This window comes from Megascapheus bottae, chromosome 5, assembly GCF_031878675.1.
Source record: "Megascapheus bottae isolate mThoBot1 chromosome 5, mThoBot2.hap1, whole genome shotgun sequence".
Taxonomy (NCBI): domain Eukaryota; kingdom Metazoa; phylum Chordata; class Mammalia; order Rodentia; family Geomyidae; genus Megascapheus; species Megascapheus bottae.
Genome location: NC_143513.1, coordinates 24009778 through 24031248, shown reverse-complemented (window position 1 = coordinate 24031248; position 21471 = coordinate 24009778). Strand labels below are relative to the sequence as shown.

General features: G+C 39.9%; 1 protein-coding gene across 1 annotated transcript in view; it reads right to left on the bottom strand.

The window, feature by feature from the left end:
- The window catches only part of Creb5 (cAMP responsive element binding protein 5), a 412081-nt gene that overhangs the window by 333151 nt on the left and 57459 nt on the right, over positions 1–21471 (bottom strand). The window contains exons 3-4 of the mRNA XM_090332810.1: positions 19556–19590; positions 2302–2380 (exon numbers count right to left, since the gene is read on the bottom strand). Of these exons, the coding sequence (XP_090188936.1) occupies positions 2302–2380; positions 19556–19590 (114 nt within the window). The remainder of the gene's footprint in view (positions 1–2301; positions 2381–19555; positions 19591–21471) is intronic.

Sequence of the window (21471 nt, the reverse complement as noted above, 5' to 3'; positions counted from 1 at the left end):
TCTCTCCTGGGTCGCCAGCAAGCAAAAGAGTGCCAAGTCCAACAGCTTCTACGCAGACCTCCAACTAGCCCAGCTCCAGCAGTGTCTGCCACCAGTGACTGCACGTCTGTGGCATTGATTTATTTATATTGACTCCCAACAAGACTAAAGATGGCTTAGAGCAACACACACACACACACACACACACACACACACACACACACACACACACACACACATACACACACACAGAGGTATATAGGCCCCAAAGAGAAGGAGTTATATGCTAAAATGCAAATGACAGGCATTCAACCTCAAGCAGGGGTAATATCAGAATGTCTGGGGTTATTACAATTGGGGATTATAGCATTTGTCAGTATTGAGATCTGGAGAGTAGCAGCTGGAGTTACTGCTAATTATCCTACAATGCACACAGATCAGCCTTAACACCAAAGAAAGACTCTGCTGTAGATTTTAATGGTGTCAACCTTGGAAAAGTCTGTAGCCCAGTGACTTATGGCTCTCTTCTTTCCAACTTATCTGTCAGATGCAGCCAACAACTTCTTCCTGAAGATATTCTCTACTATCAATCACCTTGGATATTGCTGGAAACTGGTGTTGGCCTATTCTTTGACATTTCTGAATCCCTGGAGTTCCCATTCTATTTAATGTCCCTTCCTGGGAAAAGCTCCTTCATCATCCCAAGTGAAGTAAATCCCTCTATCCTATGCTTCGGTTCTACACTATTTCTTCATGAAAACATGAGACTGGTTAACTGACCATGTGGTTACAGATTTGATGTCCTGTTCAGAAGCCTTGTGAGGACAAGGACACATGTTTCTGGGCACTCTTGTTTCCATAGAACAACCAGTGTGCCCAGCATGTTGTAGGCTTCCCAAAGTGTGTTGAATGATTTTAATTAAGTAAAACTTGATGTCCTATTGTCACAGCCAAAGCAAACTGCCCCAGTTAGGTTTCTCTTTGTCTGTGGAGATTTCTCTTTAAAGAAACAAAGTGGCAATTAATTAGTTTACTTTAGTTAGTGCCTGGGATTTTAGGTAGTAAGGCAGTATTTCTCATTCACAGTGGTGAGTCCTGACCTAGAGAGCATTTCCCATTATTATGAACCCATCAGTACTTTCCTAGTGTTTCCCACTTTGGAATGACCTTTAAAATTTGTTTGCTTCAGAACCCTTTTTTCTATTATTGTATAGTTAGGAAATGAATATTATTTAGTACAAAAGCTTCCTGAAATTTCCAAATCCTAAGGAAAGGATACTGGGTGTTCAGTTAATAGGAAATAATACTGTCAACCACGACTTCTTTTTCTATGGCTTCATCTCTCCAACTTCTCCCAGAATCCTTCAGGTACTCACTGGGGACATATAATACAAAAGGTTCTCTAGGAGCATGACCTACCACATGAAACATTGCTTTACATGGTACTTCCAGCCCCTCCAGGCAGGGGGTAGTCCCTGGCTCCCTGGTTCCCTTGAAATTATTTCTGTTAAGGGAAGGGTCTGAATACCCTCATTAGGCAGGTGCCTATGCTCAGTGTTTTATTTTTGTCCCAGATTCCTTAAAATGTAGAGCTTGACATGAACAAAATCACATAAGGTCATTTCCCATACATGGCAATAACTAGAACATGAAGAAAGCCCAAGGTAAAGAACAGGGGAAAAAAAGAAAAAATGATTTCAAAGGTAAAATTCTCCTTTTTAAAAGTAGAGTTTCCAGTCTTTATGGCAGTGCCAAGCATGGATGTTAGCTGAACAGTTACTACATCGCACATCCTATAGCAAGTATCTCCTTCAATTCTCACACTATTTCCACATGATGAGTCATCAGTTACCAAGAAATAATCTCCTCCACCTCAGGAGGACATCTGTTCCTTTTAAAATTCAGATACTGAGGGAAATGATGGGTTCTAGAAGAGTGGTGAGGGAGTTCTTTTACTCTAAAGAGAAACAAAACAAAAATAGATTTCCATCTGTAACGGTGAGCCATTCACCAGTAAAGTTCAGCAAGGGTTGAGAAAATAGGAACCCTTCAGTCCTTTCCAAAATGACCACCCTGCAGGCTCGTAGGCCGAATGTATCTGGATTGCTTCACAAAGGGAAGTCAGAGTGCAAACGTCCAGCATTACTGTGTTTTAACCAGCAGGAGGGAAAAACTATCCGTGATGACGGTGGTTGTGGCGTCAATGGTGAGGGAGCCTTTAACAATATCTCTGAAAAGAAGGAAAGCCCTGGGCAGGTGTGGTAGCCAGGTGACAGGCGCTTCCCTCCAGGAAAGCTGGAGAAGAATCACACACACACTCACCTGGGAGCAGCCTGGGGCACTGCAGACAAATGGCCTCTCCTGCTCCAAATTCATCTTGGATTCCTCATATATCTGAAAGGTCAGAGGGGAAGAGAGAAAGGAAAAGAGAAATCCATGAATATCACCTGCATCTACTTGAGGCATATGAGAAAGGCAATAGCTAAGGGCCCCTTCCTACACCAATTTCCAAACTAGAAGATACAGAGACAAACGTAAATGCACAGTCTCTGCTTTGCTGAAGTCCATGGGGTGTGCTTCCTGGAATGTTCATTAAAGAAAAATCCTGCCAATGGGAAACTACCTGGTAGAGGTGATTTCCAGGGCAGATTCCTTTCCGGAACAAGGCAAGTGTACCCCCATCCTTCCTTAGTTCTGCTGGCAGTTTTGGGGGATTGCCTATTTATTTATTCCTTGGTTTTATGGGTTTTGTTTTGGGTTGGTGTTCGTTTGTTTGGTTGTTTGAATTCTGGGTATCCCATCTGTTAGGCAGGTACTCTGCCACTTAAATCACAACTCAATCGTCTTTTGTGTTAATTGTGTTAATGTGTTTCTGTCCAGGCTTGTCTTGAACAGAAATCTTCCTATGTATATCTGGCTCAGCCACTATCCAGAGCCTACAACATTTTCTGTGTGTTATTTGTGGGTGACTCCAAAAATACTCCCCAAATACCTTCCTCCTGAAGGAAGAAACACTGTTCAGAGTCATAGGGGAGTCACTCTTTGTTGAAGGAAGTTTTACTATCTTTCAGCGCGAATCAAATCTGTTCTACACATCATTGCTTCTGCTCCTCCAAACACTAATAGATGTGTCAGGCAAAAACCTTGCAAAAAACCTATGCATACATTTCACACGAAGTGAAAAGATTTGCCTTAGATAACCCTGTTAGTCAAATATTTTAAAACCAAGTTAAAGAAATGCGTAAATGTACACCCTGTTGGAACCATGCTGCCTAATGCAACTCCCACAGAGTTCTGACCTGTTCACTTTTCATTTGGGTGAATTTCCCGTGGGTTGCCCATTAATACATTAATATAGTGTTTAGCATAATGTTACAGTCTTCCTGTAAGTAGTACATAATTTTGCTGCATAATTCCTTTGCTGTATCATACTTGTTTACTATTTTGCTTATTATAAGGAGACCATCTTTCTCATCCTTTATTGTTTCCTTCTAAAAAATTACACATATTTATGTGGTACAAATAAGTAGTTCAATAACATATATGTATAATGAACAATTATCAAAGTATTCAACATTTCTATATGCTCAAATATTTATCATTTCTCTAGTATTTGAACCCTTTGAATTCTTCTCCTGTGGTTCTTACATGATAGGTTCTTATAAAATACAGTCTACAAAGCTGAATTATAGTCAGAGCAGAGATACTTTTGGAATCTTCCTGTCATGAGCAACTAAACAACTTCCTATATTTCATTATTCATTTGATTTGATTGTTGATCATACAATACTGTCCTCTGTACTGTGAATTCTTGTCACTTGTGTTTTAATGTAGAAGAACTTTCAATGTTGAGAAAATAATTTTGATCTGAACTAGAATTCACGTCGAGCTATCTGTTAAATATACCATGTTTTCTCAGTAAATTTAAAAAAAAATGCTTTCCTAGAAATTCTCAGCCTCTAAAAGCCTTATCTGCTTGACAATTGCCAGGTTATTTGACTGTTTTATGCCTCAATGTCCCCTTTTCTACAAGAGAGATTTTTTAGCTCTTTCATTCATGTATATTATTGCTCAATTGGGGCCCTATTAGTAAAACATTTTCAAATATATAGCAATGTGTGAGTTTGAAAGTAGGAGAGGCTTGTGAACAAGTGTTTCAGAAAGCTCACTTTACTATGAATTATTTTCTATGTTTACAATTACAAATTACAATTTGTTCACTTATTTTCCCAAGAGAGTCTTTTTTTGGATACCATTTGAGAGCTTTATTTGCTTAACTAATAAAAAATACACTTTTACCAACCAACATTAAGATTATATGACAATGGAATGTGAAAGTTCTATCTTTATACATGTGCAACTGACATCACAAAGTAGTAGTTAATGATAATAAGTAAATTAATATCCAAGTAACAGATGGGATCAAGGCCAGAAGTACTCCTGCTAAGAGTTTAAAAACATCCATCAATAAGCCAGAATGAGAAGAGATATAGAGCGAGTTCAGGTTAATGAGGATGGAAGAAAGTGTCTCTCTGCTAAAAACACAAACTTGGCCCACCCAAATCTGAGTTTTTCCATAAACTCAGGCCCTCATACCAAGCATTTATCTACATGTTTGCTACCTACCTCATCTTAATTATTGTTTACAATTTGTACATGAGCTTCCCTGAATACCTAAGAACTATACATGGCACATGGAGAAATAAGACAAGCCAAATATGCTCTGTCTTCTTGAGGAATATGAACAGTGTAATTTAATACATAATGAAATATGTCAGTAAAAGGATTCTACCTCACGAGATGCCAGTAAAAACAAAAACAAAAACAAAAAAAACCCACTCTATTCTCAAGTCATTCTTTTTTTTTTAGTACCTTTAAGTAGTACAAATAGGTTTCATTTCAACATGTCAACTAAGGAATTTTGATCAATGTCACCCCTTCTTCAATTGTTAACCCCCATCTTAAGTCATTTAAAGTTTTAGTTGTCGATATGTTCTACTGAGTTATTCTTGTTTTTGTCAGCTTATTTTTGAAACATAAGTCAATATCAATTTATTACATGTTATTCAGTAAACATAAGCCAAATGTGTGTGGCAACAGAAAATTGGAATACAAGTCTTAAGGTTAAAAAAATGGCCATTGCTAGTATAAAGTAAGCTTTAAGTGATTAAGGAGGCCTCGGTGAGTGGGTGTACGTGGAGAGGTGCATAAACCTCAAATGTTTTATTTTGATGCTCTGAGGTTCCCACATTTAGTCTTTGCAAACAGCTCCCTGCTCTTCCCTCTCTGTGTAGGTGTTTGCAGTAGGTTTACTAAATGGTGCCATTCCACCACACAGGCCTCATTACATTTATCAACCAGTATGATCTGGTCTGATGTCTTAGTCAAGAGCCGTGGTTTATTTTTATGGTCTATTATTATGGCTCTTTTCTAGCACATATTGTAATAATTATTCTCCCAGACTCTCCTAAAGCCCTGAATACATTCTTTTTATCATCCATCAAGTGAGAGCAAATTACTCAGACATGATTTTAGCCAGCTAGTGCATTTGCTCCTCAGAAGTCAAGGCTCATCCTCTCATTCCCCATTCAGTTATTTTACTGACTGGGATTTTTAATAAATCAAGTTTGGCTTGGCAATAGCCATACTCCAAGCTCCTCTGCATAGTTTCCAATGTAGGCTTTTGGTAAACACTTGTGGAATGGATCCTGAATCCAGAATCCTCACAACCAACTGTCACCAAAAGCTGCCTCTTCATAACTCCAAAGGTAGTATTGTTGTTGTTTGTTTGTTTTAACTTTGTTTGCCTAGACTCAAGTTTTCAGAGGCAAAAGATCACTGGAGCCACTCATTCTATCTGGTTTCAGTGGCAATCAGAAAACAGACCTCCCCAAGCTTCCTGGGAATGAATCAAAGCTGCTTTTGATGGATATAAAGGGGGGAAGCCAATTCTCATTAAATTTCACATGAAAAAAGTACTAATTTATTATCTCTTCAGCCTCTTGATAGTGACATAGACATTGAAACTATGAAAGTTGTCAGCCAGACATGTGCAGACCATGTATGACTGACCCCGGAGACCACCCTTTAGGAAACACTGAGTGGTTCTGTAACTTTGAATAGAATTGGCCATAATTATAGCAGATATTCTCATCATTCCATAGTTTATAAATAGCAGTATTTTCTATTCCCATTTCCAAAATTCCAATTCAACACTCAACTAAAACAAATGCCACACAAGTCTTAAATTTTTGGAAAGCAACACAACTCCTGATAACAAATCCTAATGGTATACAAAGTAAGCTGAGGTTTCCAGAGTTGACAAGGAGATGACAGGCTTGATTTACAATTCAAACTCTCTCAACTGCCACCGGATTCCTCAGGCAGCAAAATGAGCAAGAATCTCTTTCATTGTGAATGGTTTGACCCCAAACATTCCTGGTCTAAAATGGGAAGTTCATTCACAATGGCTGATGTAATCAATCCATTCAAGGGTTTCACCAGTCTTTTAGGGATATACTTGGAATTACCATTTCAGGAAAGACAAACACTACCAAAAGTCAGTACTAAAAGTGTGGGTAGTGTACACAAAATATTGTAAATATGTATTTTAAATTTAATGATAACAACTAAGCCCAGAGGGAGAAAATCTGACTCGAGTTGGCAGGAATCAGCCAAGAGTAATGTTCTTGCACTCTGACTGATAGCCATAACTAGATCCACATCCCATCAAATTCCAACTTTAGTATAGAGACAAACAAATTTCTCCCCACAGTAACAGATGGATTCATATGGTATTTGGAATAATAAGACACTATAAGGGATTGTTTTCATCAGAAAGCCTGTTTGTACTCTTATCAATACCAAGCTATAAGAGTTTCAAAGCTTAACTGTTAAGCTGGAAGTTCAAACAAGCATTAACATTGATATTTTTCCATTGGCTCTGTTATCATTAGCCGGGTTAGAAAGTGCCTTGAAGAACTGAAAGGGAATTTAAGTTTTAATAGTGGTATTAAAATATTTGCAGGGTATTTACTGTTCTGCCTTGAGTATGGAATGACTGTTCTTGGCAAGACTCACAGGAAACAAACCTCACTAACTTACTGAGTTTACCAGACACCTGCAAAGGCACCCAAGACATTATTTGAGCAGTTTAAATCAGTCACACTGTGTGATACTCCAAATCAATCCTACTTTCTTTTGGGAAACAAAGATTGCTGAATGAATTAAAGTGGGAGGTGAATAGCCAAAATGTAATTTGTATTTGTGTGAAAAACAAATCTTTCTCTTAATGAATGAAAAAAGCAAAGAGGTCATGCACAGTAGCCCAGAGTACATTCCCTAAAACACATCAGACATGTATTTTCTTCTAAGACATCTGCTTTTACAGCTAGGATGCATGATGGTTCTCTCACATATGGTTAGCTCTTGGAAAGGATTTGAGGCTAAACCTTTCTTTGGAAGGATTCTGTAACTTTTTATTATCTTTTTTTCCCTCATCTGTAAAAGATGACCATCGTAGTAAAACATTGTAAAACATTCCCATTTGAAGAGATATTACTTAAGGGATGACTAATAGAAACTCATCACAAAAGAAGAGTAAACCCTTGGCATTTTAAATAAAACTTTATTTTTTCAAATCTGTGTAACATAATATCAAATAGAAAAATATATGCTCTTGAATTTCAGTTCAAGAAAATTGGTCTTTATATGAGTGTATTCTTATCTCCTGAGTGTATGCTCTCTCTGTGTCTATTTTTCTCTGTATGTGTCTCTTTGTAAGTCTAGTTTTCCTGTCTTTGTATTGCTGTGCATGTGTTTCACTATGTCTCTCTTCTGCTCCTCCCCCTCTCTATAACTCTCTCATTCTCCCCCCCTCTCTGTTCTCACTAGCTTCACTGATAAAAAAGATCGGGTAGGATTGTTTCCTGTTTCAGTGTTATTCTTGAAGTGGCTGCAGATTGAATCTGAATTTCATTGGGCTATTATTATTTGCAGCTGTGTGACCCTTTTAACCCTGCTTTAAAAGTGACATTTCAGCCCTCAAGCTTGAAACTCCCCCAAATGCTACAAATTTTTCAAGCCAGAGATCCTATGAGGAATTAGTCCAAGGTGAGGCTGTTCCCAAACAAGTGAAAACTTTCACCAGAAAACTGGTGTGATTCAGGATGTGCCCTAGTACAGCTTATGGCCTAATTCTTCCCCAAAATACAGAACATTGTCTAATAAGCCTGTAGTGGAATATCACTACTCCATGCAAACCAGAAGAATTTTCTTGTTACTAAATGTCTTCACCATCTCCTGGTAGTGTCCCATAGGACAAACCAAAAACTATAAGATTATGTTGCCACCCTTTATCAGGAGAAGTCTGTCACATGTTCCCTTTACATAAAGGTCACTGTTACCACACAACTTTCATCTCAGGAAAATTATTCTCCAAAGCAGGTCCCCTAGGCTTTCCATGAGAGTTGCTGGGGGCTCACGGCCTCACACAGATGGTTATAGATTTGTATATGTGGCATTTATAGGGTATATGGGAAAGCATTCCAGTGGGATTGGTTTTCATCTGTTAGATTCCTTTTTCTGTATATTTTTAAGTATCCCATATGTTTCTTTAGACATGAGGCCTTTTCTCAAAGTTACAGGCTAATTTCAACGTTTGTTCCGCCTAATCCTATCTTATAACTTTCCTGTCTTTGGGTTCAATAGTTCAGAACACACTCAGTAAGCACCACGAGTGTGGGGCACTGGGGTTGAAGGGCAGGGTGAGTCAGAGAATGTGGGGGTGTGTCTAACATGTGCATTTAGGTGCTGTTCCTCTTCATCCTCCTATTCTGCGCTGCACATTTTTGCAGAACATATCCTATCTCTAAGAAAAGTGTATTTGGCAAGTGTGTGGTTTACAAAATCTATTATAGAGATTTTCTGGTTTTGAAGGAACTATTGAATGTAACCAAATTGCTTTTATTGTTTCTAATGGAGCTGAGTACAGCCTCAGGAATCTAGCTGAAAAGTGGTGAACTCTCTGCCTTTTTACCTTTTATACCTTTTTTGCAAACAAAAAGGGGTGAGAAGGAAATAGGGAAACAGGAAGAAGTGCTGGTCAAGGTGTAGGATAGCCTTGCCTCTTTCCCTTTCCAGTGTGACCTTCCTTGCCATTTAAACTAATTGATCAATGGAATCCAAGAAGGAAAAGCTATGACAGTAGAGAAATTCAATGCAACATTGAGTTTGATCTTCGTATTCAGCAAAAGCAGCTTGCCTTCGAAGATTTGAGACAAAGTAGTTCAATGAGTTCTTTTATTTTTGATTTTCAATTTCTTAAATACAATTTTATTATTATTTTTGTGTATGTTTTAGTGAGGAATAAAACCCAAGGCCTCATGCATGCTAGGCAAGCACTCTACCAATAAACCAGCTCTTTTATTTTGCATGACTATTTTAATATTGGCCACTTCAAAACTATAACACATTCTCAAATCTAATTGCTCTTTCTCTAGCTAATTTCTAATATATTTTGTGTTTGATCTTTAGGCAATTTTCTAGTGAAACTAATAAAATATTTTGCAAAAATCTCAACTTTTTCATCCTGCTTCTTTTTCCAAAATGCAAATAACTTGCAACGATTGGACTTTTTCTTTGTTATCTTTATTCTAAACAAATATCCTTGCATCTCAGTACATTCCATGTTTAGTTTGATCAACACATGAGCTAAAAAAATAAGTAAAACATCTGAGAAATTGTCTCGTGTACAAATGAGCTAGGAAATGTGAGGCTACACATAACACAGTGAGAGTATGCCTGAGCATTCTGCTTTTGGGAGGCCTGGTAAGAGACCATTTCATCTGACTGTTGAATCTGATGCTTTCTATTATTAGTGTTCTATAGGCCCTTGGCTCCTGTGGAACTTTAGGTATCCCCAGGTTTTATTCTAAATAAGCCTGTCGTTTTAGGAGCCTGCTCCCTCTCATACTACTAACCGAATAAGGAGTAAAAGCATACCGAAGGACTTGAGGCAGATTCCTAACTCACTGCACTTCAAAGCTGGGTAAAGGTGACATTTGTCTGTAATCCTAGCTACTAAGGAGGCTGAGATCTGAAGAAGGAAGTTCAAAACCAGACAAGGAAAACGAATCCATGAGACAATTATCTCAGATTACCCAGTAAAATAAAAAACAGAAATGGAGGTGTGACTCAAGAGGTAGAGCTCCTGCCTTGAGCTGATAAAGCCAGCCAAGAGCTAATGGTCCTGAGCTCATGCACTAGTACTGAAGCTTGACGCACCCCTCCCCCCACACAAACACACACTTTAAGCACCTTTAAAAGATACATGTGAGTTTAGCATTTCCTCTTAGTGTGAGAGGAAAGTAAAAATCTATCACCAATATTATAGTTAAGCATGAGTATACACTTTGTAGTTCAATTTATAGAGAGATGATGAAGCCATTCTAAACTAGCTTGGGTTTCTTTTTAAGTAACTTATATGCTTTGGCCACCAGGAATCCCTACTGTCTAAATAACTCACAGTACCATTGTGAGCAGTGTGGTTCAACAGCACTAAATAAACTTTTGACCTCAGGTAGAATCAGGGTGCCTGCCTCCTGCCTTTTCACTTGTAGGATCATAGCCTCTTGTTTTCTATTTTTATTTAGAGGGTGACTCATTATACAAAGTTTTCTTTCCTTCTTTTTACTTTAGCATAAACATTAGAACTTCTTCAGTCCTAATGGTTCTATCACCAATATCCAACAGTTTACAGAATGTCTATTAAAGGAACATTTATCTCCTAAACAACTTCACCACAAGAAAGCATTAAGCCAAAAAAGAAGGTGTGTGTGTTCAAAACCACACAGACATAAAATTTGGCTTTTAACATATTCTTTTCTTACTGAGATATGTTTAATATTTCTGTTTATATGATGTGTTTCTGCTGAGCTTATTTTATATAATACACACACATATATATGTAAATATATCCATGTTTTAATTTTTTATTGGCTTCTATCCGTTATATGGGGAGGGGATTTCACTGTTACATCTCCATACATGTTAACTGCTCTATTCCAATCAATTCCAACCCTGTACCCTTCCCTCATAAATAGTGCCCCCAACAGAATTCCTTGATCTGTTTACATAGTCAAAAATAGTATATTTAGACAATATTCAATAAGCTTCTTTATCCAGCACACCTCCTACCTGATAGTCCCCACCAGCCCACAAAGCCTGTTTTTCTTCTTCCACCCCCACTCATAAGCCTTTATTCAGTTTCTCCATGCAATTCTCATAGATACTGATGTATTAAACAATTATTTACCCTCATTTTTCCAAAAGAACATGTACAATAATTTGATACACAGAATATATATGTACATATACATACATACAAGTCCCTTGCAGATTATTTTATCCCCATAATCAAATCAAGACTCAAAACTCAAGCATGGCTCCGAAGGGAACTTACTGGGGTCCAGGGCTCGTGGGAAACTGGGGGAAAGCACCTGAGTCCACCTTTCCTCATCAGGTTCACCACAGTTAATTAATATTAAATATTTTAAAAGTACAGAAATAAGTCATGTGTTTGAGACTCACTAGATCCTTTGTTTAGACTAGAAAAGTCCTACATGACTTTCTCAATTTCAGATGAAACAAAACACAAGTCCCTTAAAACATCCTGAAAAATGACAAAGAAAGGAAAGGCTTTTCCTCAGACACACACACACACACACACACACACACCACCACCACCACCACCACAGAGGTGAGAACTGTACCAAACTCCAAATGATCAAGGATCCCAGCCAGTTATAAACAACCCCACCCACTCAGGGCTCTAAGCCCAAAACAACAGCACCGTTTTGGAGACCACAATTGAAATCCGCATGGAAAAGGAAGAGGATTTTTTTCAGTGTCCCTACTCTACAAAAGTTGGCACTCTCACTCAGCACCAATATAATCTCTTAGCTCAGGGGATAGAGGTCAGATCCTCAGCAGACCCTGAACCTGGGTTCTCCCAAGATAGAAAGAAAAGAGGAGGGAAAGACATGCATTCAGCCCCCAGATGGAGGATGGTGGGAGGGAGTTTACTGGCTTATTAATTGAAAGGCTGAGTGAAAGAAGGGAAGAAGCTGCCAATCCTCAAGCCCTACATAGCCAGGGAACTAAAGGACCATTCCTATGGCATTGTGCTTAGGCTGCTTCAGGCAGAGTGGCCAGCCTGAGGACAGTGATTGATTACCTGCCACAGTGAACTTGTTCACATATGGCCTGACCTCAGTGGCTTGTGTGGGGGTAGATGAGAAATGAAGACACTGGTCTCATTCATTCACTTCTGCCTCACAAAGCCACTACATGCCTACTGTGTGTGGCCTCATGCTAGGAGGATGAGGGAGTACCCCCAAATAGCCCCTCAACATCTAGCAATTGTTGAGGTGGGCCGGTGTCAATAGTAGAAGGTAGGCATTGAAGATCATTAAGTACATAGAATGCAGAGGCCTTGAGAAAGCAAAGAGGTTTCACTAGTTACATCAAATATCATGTTTCTTTTCACTGGTAAATATTTGTTATAGAAAGAAACCAATTCGACATGCACATGTGAGTGCACACACACACACACACACACACACACACACACACGCACATGCAATTACTATACTAAAAGTAAGGGTTTTACAAAGCTAATGCCTTGCTACTCAGGAGGCTAAGTTTTGAGGGTCCAGGTTTGAAGCCAGTATATACAGGAATATCAGTGAGACTTTTATCTCCAATTAACCAGTAGAAAACTGGAAGTGGCAATGTGGCTCAAGTGGTAGAGCACAAGACTTGAGTGAAAAAAACTATGTGACAGCACACACAGAGTGAATCATTACCAGTCTACAAATGGATTTAGCAAGTCACTTGGGACTGAGAAAAAATTTGGTGCTTGTTTGCTAAACAAGCTGAAAAGCCTGGGCCAGGTGGTCTGAGGTTGGGGACACTAAACTGATGCTTATACCTGCCCATCTTCCCAGAGGAGGCATGCCTACTATTGTCATACTGGAGTGTGCTTGGCTGACAAACACACTCCTTTGTCTTTGCCACACAGCCCTGTCTACCCAGGCCTGGCCTCAGTTACCATGAAAGTGGGAAAGCTGAAAAACATATACCTTCCTATCAGCAACTGCTTCTGGCTTCCCTGTAGCTACTAGAAATGGGACCAATCAGACCAGGCCAATTTCCTCCCATTCACATTCTACCTGGGCTCTGTAGAAAGAAATTGAGTTTTCCCTTTGCCATTATGTTTTCCTTAGCAGACTCTGTTTTCCTTGAAGACCTTAATGCTTATTACTCTCACTCTTATTTTAATTCTCCTCTTTGTTTTTGTCTCACAGTATTTATCCCATATAATGTTACGTAGTTCCAACAGGGTGCCAGTGGCTCATTCCTGTAATCCAAGCTACACAAGAGGCTAAGTTCTGAAGTTTGTGGTTAAAAATCAGCCTTGGCAAAAAAAAAAAAAAAAAGCCTATGAGACCCTTTTCTCCAAATAACCAGCATAAATCCAGAAGTAAAAGTAAGGCCTAAGTGATAGAGTGCCAGCCTTGAACAGAAAAAGCCAGACACGAGTGCAAGGCCCCAAGTTCAAATTTCAACACTAGTGTGTGTGCACATGCACACATGCAGGCACATATGTGTGTGCACCGCATGTGCACACCCCCCCACACGCAAGCACACACACACAGAATATTTCTAAATACTACCTGAACAGTGAGCTGAAAAAAATGGATTTCACAGCATAGCCAGTGATCTTTCCATTTAACCTCTGAGAGAGTGTGAAGGGCGAGACAGCTGAATGAACATGTTGTTCATAACCCAGGGCAGTTAAATATTAGTAATCTCAGGCCTTCACCCTAAAACCAAGGCACCTCTCAAAGCAGAAAGATTTACATGTGTAGAAAGCTTAGTAGATTTTATGTTTTGTCTTAAGTAAGAGGAGTCAAATTTTATCTATGGAATCCACATCTCCCATGTGCCATTACATCTTATGTGTCAAGTATTTCTAATCTGAGAAAATCATTGTCCCTCAAGGCTGATGAAGGTGGAAATGCTCTCTGCCATCTCCAGTTCTCTCGGTCATCCTGCCCACCTTTGCAGTCCTAGCTATAGGGCCCTCCTCTTCCTACAATGTGATTATTTCAATCGGAACATCAACTTCATGTTTGCAAGGTGTGTCAAGCACTTGGGACACAGGGTGTCATGTATCATCTCATCTTGATTTCCTCCTCTATCACTACTGTTTCCAAAGAGACAGAAATACACACACACACACACACACACACACACACACTCATCATCATCATCATCATCAACACCATCCGGACACCCAAGTTAACCAATATCTCCTTTCTTCCCAAACCACCAATCAACTCGTCACTGGGCAAACAGCTCAAGCACCAGGCAAGGAAAACATGTTATTTTTTTGGGCAAGCCTTAACTTTACTGCCTACAAAATAGAGCCCCCTGGGCACTACCCACACGTGGTACGATTATGACTCCCATCGCTTCTACCAACCAATACTTATAGCAATCCCCACGGAAACTAACAGAACTAACAGCAGGTTCACCAGCAGGCATCCTGAGGCCTGTACTCATTCATTCCCCACTGCCCCAAACGTATGCTGAGGCCTCATCCAAGGCCATTACCGTAGTCCCTTCCTACTCAGAACACTCAAAGCAAGCTTCACAGGACAGCTTCCTTTCCAGAGTCATCCCCTGATACTCAGTCATGAAGGACTTTCAAGGATGTACCACTTTTCTCAGCACTGGAGCCAGCCTAGATGTCCAAGGAGGCCAAGAGCCAGTGGGCAAAGACTACAACCAAGCTTCAGGTTGTCCCTCAAAAATTGAAGTCTGTCAGGCCCAAGTCCACAGATCATAAAAGTCACTTAAATTAGATATACCATAAAGCACTCCAGAAAAAAATCTTGAAAGTGCAAAGGAAGCTCTGACCCTGGGCTAATGAGCCCAAAGGTGACAATGAGACTCTCCTAAGGACATCTGGCCACATAAGCTAGACCTAGTCTTTATGGAAGTTAGGCAATGGTCTCTGCCTCTACTCATGGCTTCTCAGATCCCTGTCCTGACCTGGCCACTTTCTTTGATCCTCAAAACACAATCCTGGATTGCTCCAGGCCAAAGATGGGGTCCAGTTTCAAAGTCTCTGGAGGAGTCTCAGTACTCCCTGTTCCTCAGCCTCTGATCCCAAAGTTGCCAGAGACCTGAGAGCAGAACTCTCCTCACATGGAAAAGAAACATTGCAAACTATGTTGGAAATGAGCTATACAACTCAGAGAGGAGAGGAAAAAGTGGGGACTATAGGGAGAGGATAACACTGTTCAAAAGAAATGTACTCATTACCTTGCTTATATAATTGTAGCCCTTCAGTATATTACTTTACAATAAAATTCAAATTTTAAAAATGAGCCAGGAGCTAGTGGCTCATGTTTGTAATTTTAGCTACTCAAGAGGCTGAGATCTGAAGATCAGGATTTGAAACCAGCCTATACAGAAAAGTCCCCAGGGAGACTTGTGTCTCCAATTAACCACTCGAAAACTGGAAGTGGTAGGGTGCAGGCCTTGAGCAAAAAAACTCAGGGACAAGCCAATGGCTTATGCCTGTAATCCTACTGACTCAGACAGTTGAGATCTTTGGATCACAGTTCAAAGCCAGCCTAGCTGTGGCTCAAGTGGCAGGGTGCTAGCCTTGAGATGAAGAGGTCAGGGACAGTGCCCGGGCCCAGAGTTCAAGCCCCGCAGAAAGAAAGAAAGGAAGAAAGAAAGGAAGGAAGAAAGAGAGAGAGAGAGAGAGAGAGAGAGAGAGAGAGAGAGAGAGAGAGAGAAAGAAAAAGAAAGAACGAAAGAAAGAAAGAAAGAAAGAAAGAAAGAAAGAAAGAAAGAAAGAAAGAAGAGGAGGAGGAGGAGGAGGAGGAGGAGAAGAAGAAGAAGGAGGAGGAGGAGGAGGAGGAGGAGGAGGAGGAGGAGGAGGAGGAGGAGGAGGAAGAAGAAGAAGAAGAAGAAGAAGAAGAAGAAGAAGAAGAAGAAGAAGAAGAAGAAGAAGAAGGAAGGCAGGCAGGCTCAGGGACAGGAGCTAGGTTCTGAGTTCAAGTCCCCACAACCAACAGCAACGATGGAAAGCTTTGGCTCCGTGCAGGTGCACAATTCAATGAAACCATCCAGGAAAACAAACTGGAGACACAGTGAACAGGGTGAGACAGCTGAGGGGAGCTTTCTAATGGAGGCGTGGCTGGCTTTTGAGTGCCACATATGAGCCAGGCTGAAACATCTCAAGAGAATACAGAAGATGACAGAGCAGGGCCTTCAAGGGCAGAACAAGACATGGATAAGGGAGGCAAGTGAGACCTAAGGTGGGTCAAGGATCTGGGGGTCTGGACAAGAGTGTATACAGGCCTCAAGTCCTCAGGAAAATGATATTCTAAGACCCAGTGCAGAGAAGCCTGAACATTCCTGACTGTACAGACAAAACTGGAGCAATGATGCTGTCTAACCCTGACACACCCGTGAGCATCATTATAGCTCCCCTTCATGCTGTTGGGAGGGTCACAGTCACTCTGGGAGGACAGACTGACATTGATCATCTTATAACCCAACCACACAGAATACCTCGCGCATAATATTCAGACTTTCTCTAGAAGTAAGAGTGTTGTCCTGGGTAAGGGGTAAGAGGAAACTGGAAAGAACAAAACAAAACAAAGCAGACTTGTTGCAACCAGCACAGACCAGGATTCGGGAGACTGCAGAGACTTGACGTGTGTGTTAGAGGAGGTGATTTCAATTACCACTATAGTTTCAGCTTGCCGTCACACTGCTGGGTTTTGAACCTTGGCTCTGTGACCTTAGAAAAGGTAATTTATCTTCCCTGCACATTTCCTTATCTATGAATAGAGGCAATCTCTACTAACAGAGACTTATTTTGAGAATGAAATGACTCACCTATATTCATCCATACACACATAGACTTTCAAGAATGATTACTGGTATATGAAAAATATATACTGTATGTCAGCTGTAATTATTATGTTTTTCTTCTGTCAGAAAAGATGTTGCTTGTAATCCCAGATATACCAGAGACTGAGAGCCGAGGATTCTAGTTCAAAGCCAGAAAAGGCAAGGAAACTCTAGTTAACTAGCAAAATACCAAGTGGAAGTGTGACCCAAATGGTAGAGCACCCGCCTTTTAAATTCACCTGCCCACATCAGTTCAAGTACACTGATTTCCCTTTCAAACAGGATGATGTTGAGAGATTTTCAATCCAGCTCTGCAGTACTATATCGCCTTAAGACCATAAATCTTGATTTTTTTTTAACAATTAGCTGTGTGGCTTTGGCTAAGTCATTTAACCTCTCTGTGCCTCTGTTTCCTTACATCTTATAATAAATAGTACTTACCTCCTGAGGATTACTAGTATGTGAAGATTAAAGGAGTTACCATGTGTAAATAATTTAGAACAGTGCTTGGCACATGGTAAGTCAATGTAACTGCCAGCTCTTATTGCTATTATGAAATTGGAATCTAAAACTTCTGAGAAGCATATGGTTCCATAATCATGGAAATGTGGTTTATTTTCTGGTGACAAAAATAACAAGCAGAAATAGCATAGCATATCAGTGTCATTTATTGGCAGAGACATTAATTTTTATTCATGTATAAGCTTATTGTGTTTATGTGGCAAAAAAAACAAAATCAACGTTCTAACTTTTTATTGTTTCCATATACTTAAACACAAGCTCTAATTTCAGGACTGCTCACAGATTTCACTGCCTGCGCTGATTTCATTAATGAGTATTTTTTTCATCACCTGTCTCTATGTTGTTTCCAGCATAGGAGAGCATTTGGTAATTCTGTGATCATGTCAACTAGTAGATAAAATTACAAAGCATGCAAGGTACAAGCAAAGAGTCAGGCATTCCATGTTGGTATAAAGCACAATTTTTGTTGGACTTCTTTAGTGCTTGATATTAGGGACACATAGGTGGAATAACGAACACAATAGCCAAAAGCTATAGAACTAAGTGTAATCCTTACCCTCAGCCCTCTGTCTTTAAGACCTGTGGTGTCCTTGGACATGCTGGATTTCAGTCCTCTTGTCTGCAGAACAAGAATACAAGTGCAACAACTACTTTATCAATTGCCTATGAAGACTGAATCAGGAGCTCCCTGCAAAGCTCTTAATAAATGTGAAAAGTAGCTAGAGGTTCAAGGGAGACTGAGTCCACAGAGAAAAGAATGAATTGGTTTCCCTATAGAGCTCAAGATTTTAAATTGGAATTAGGCTATTATTGCTAGCATCTTCTTTTCCCATCTCCGTGTGCCCCACCCCATGACCCTACATCCTAGGCTGAGTAAATCTATCTGGTGTCTGATAACAAAGACTCAGTGTTCCATGTTTTGAGTCTCAAATCCAGTAAGATCATCCTTATCAAATGTGACTATCAAAGTTATCTTGCTGAAATGTGTGTTGTCTGAGGGAGTGGGGCTAAAGGGGAGGGGAGGCAGAGGAATGAAGAAAGGAAAGGTTGCAGAATTTAGTCATAATGCACAATGTATGTACTTGACAATAGAATCAGCTAAAAAGTTGGAGGGGTGCCAAAGTGGGGGGGTCAGGGAATAGATGGGATGACATTGATCAAAACATTGTACTCCTAAAGTGACACGCTGAATTGAAACACTTTTGGATAATTTAAAGATAATTTTTAAGTAAAAGACAAAAACAAAGGACAAATGTTTCCTTGCCCAACCACATATCTGATTCTTCATTTGACTTGACAACATTGAAAAGAACTCACCAGAGTTCTGTAGCAGTCAACCAAGTTTCTATTCCAGTAGTGAACAGTGGAATACAATTTGCTACTACACAAATCAAAAGCTCTTCCTGGAAGACTGAGCCCTGCTTCCTGTTCTACCCCATCTCTCTATCCTAGATTTGCTCTAGACTACAATGTTCTTTCTGAAGTCCTCCTTACACTAAATTGCTCCATAAAGAGAGATGCAATGGCTTCCAAGCCATTTGCCTAAGGTTAGTTGTTCTCATGAATTTTTGCTGCATTGCTGCTAAGAATCAAATCTACCCTCTGTGATTTACAGTCACTGGGCTGATTCCTCTCCTAGAGGCCATCCTAAAGAAGTATACCTGACGTGCTGTTTATTGATGCCTGGACCCATGGCCAGGTCCTTCTGCTCTTTCTCTTAGGATGGTCCCTTATGAGCCCATTTCTTTCCAGTGATGCTGCTCTGGTCAACTGGATGAAGACAACTTGGTCCATATGAACATTTGCATTTGAATAATTGCTTCCAGAAAGTGGCTCCAAAAAGTGGGCAATGTAGGAACTTCAAAGAAATGGCTAGGCAGATGAGACCTGGAGTGACTTATGCATAGCTCATATCACCCAAAAAAAGACAAAAAAAATTCACTCAGTGTATAGAAAGATAATGAAGAATTGGAAGCAGTAATCCATTTTCCTAAGGCCTCAACAGGTGCTACATCTAAAAATAAATTTGCCCGTGGGGTGCCTAAGGATGAATAACAAATGATAAACAACATTATTTAATAGAGAAAACTACATCTTTCCTTCTGTAGACATTCAAAAGGATAGGAAGAGCAACTCATTTGGAAAAAAATCCTGTATTTGGTTCCAGGTACAGCCAGTCCCAATCCATTCTGTGAACCTGTCTGGGTTCTAGGAGACCATTCTCTATCCAGAATCCTTCAGCTGGCTAGAGAAGTCGCATGTCCACTCTCTGCAAACCTGCTGGGCCTTGGATGGCAATGGTTATGTGTCTTCACACATGTCCAGAAGCCTCCCACCTGCAGCTTTCCCTAATGGGGTCTTTCCTTGGTCTCCCGACTCCTCCAGGCCCAAGGGTAGCATACCTCTCTGCTGTGACCAGTCCTTGGTTAATCTGCCCACAAACTGGATCTAGTCACTTCCTTCCATTTTCTTCCATGATCCCTTCCAGCAGGAACATTAACTGATATGGTGATCTACATTTCAAGAATGCTTCACCCTCGTAACTGTGGTGACCAGTAGTAACCCACACTCTCAACGCTTTGTCCTAGCACCTAAAGGGATTCAGAATACCCAAGGTATATCTTCTGCCACTATTACAGCAGTTCTCAAACAGAAAAAAAAACTGCATCATGCTAAACATATTTTACATCAGATGAAAAGACTTACTCAGAATATTCCCAATGGCAATATTAGTTTTCCAATATGAAAAGCTAAATTAGAAAGGAGAAAAGGAAAAGCAAGATTTGCCATCAGCCCAATCCTCTTGGAAAGCTGATTTATTATCCTAAAGTATAGATGAGAAAATATAAGTTAAGCCATCTATCCAAGGACCCAGCTAGAAAGGAGTCCAGAATTGAACATATCTCCTCCAATCTTGATGCTTAAAGCCTTTATTCTATCCCGAACATCCTTTTCTTTCAAGATACATCAGCAAAGACCTCCTTCCATGATCAGAGAGATAAGACATAGATCTGGGAGAATATTATCATTCCCAACTTTTAGGAAGCTAAAAATGTGAATTTTCTCCCCATCAGGCATGTGTTTACAATAAAAGTGATCAGGTAACAAGTAGATGGAATTTATTAGCAAAAAAAAAACCCATAAGAACCTACTTAGGTTAATAACACTTTATTTTTCTAAATGAAGGCGCTATTATGCCCTTCAGGCCTGTTTTTATTTCATTTTTTTTCAGTGTGCCTGGGTCTGGCTTCTTGGCTGTCCTTATTTTGGCTGTTTCTGCCCCAGCAAGGGGCTGCGGGGTTCTGTGAAATCACCACCTTGCAGCTGTATTTGCTCCATTGCAGAGGCAAGAGAAATCCAGCTCTTTGCTTCCTTTTTAAAACCTGACAGTCACACCTTCTACACTTCAAAGCCACACCATATGACCTCAGCAGGCTGACATAAATGGACACCCATGCAAAGGGTTATTCATCCAGTGGCTTTTCCATATGGGAAAGAAATAGCCATTAGTGAACCTTTGTAGACTTTAACAGTTTACAAAGGCATTTTCCATACATTAATTTAATTCGGTTCTTAGAATGATTTATGGGATGGGTTTGTTTTCCTTATATTGCAGATGACGAATGTGAGAGTTGGGGAGTGAAAGTAATACAGTTGAAGTCACACCACCAGTAAAAGGCAGAACTGTGACTTGAATTCAGACCCTAAATACTAAGCTAATCATAGAATAACAAAGTAGCCCATTCCTAGTGGTTAAGGATGGTCCATTCACTGATGGAAATGATCTAAATTAAATCTTGCCAATATGCACATGATAACAGATATACCAATGAAGGTTTGAAGGCTCTAGGTCCTGTATTCTGCTATTACATAGAATAAAAGCCATCCCATGAAGTAAAATAACATCACTGCTGAATTCTACCATTTGAAGAACAACCAACACCAATACTTCACAAACTCTTTCAAAAA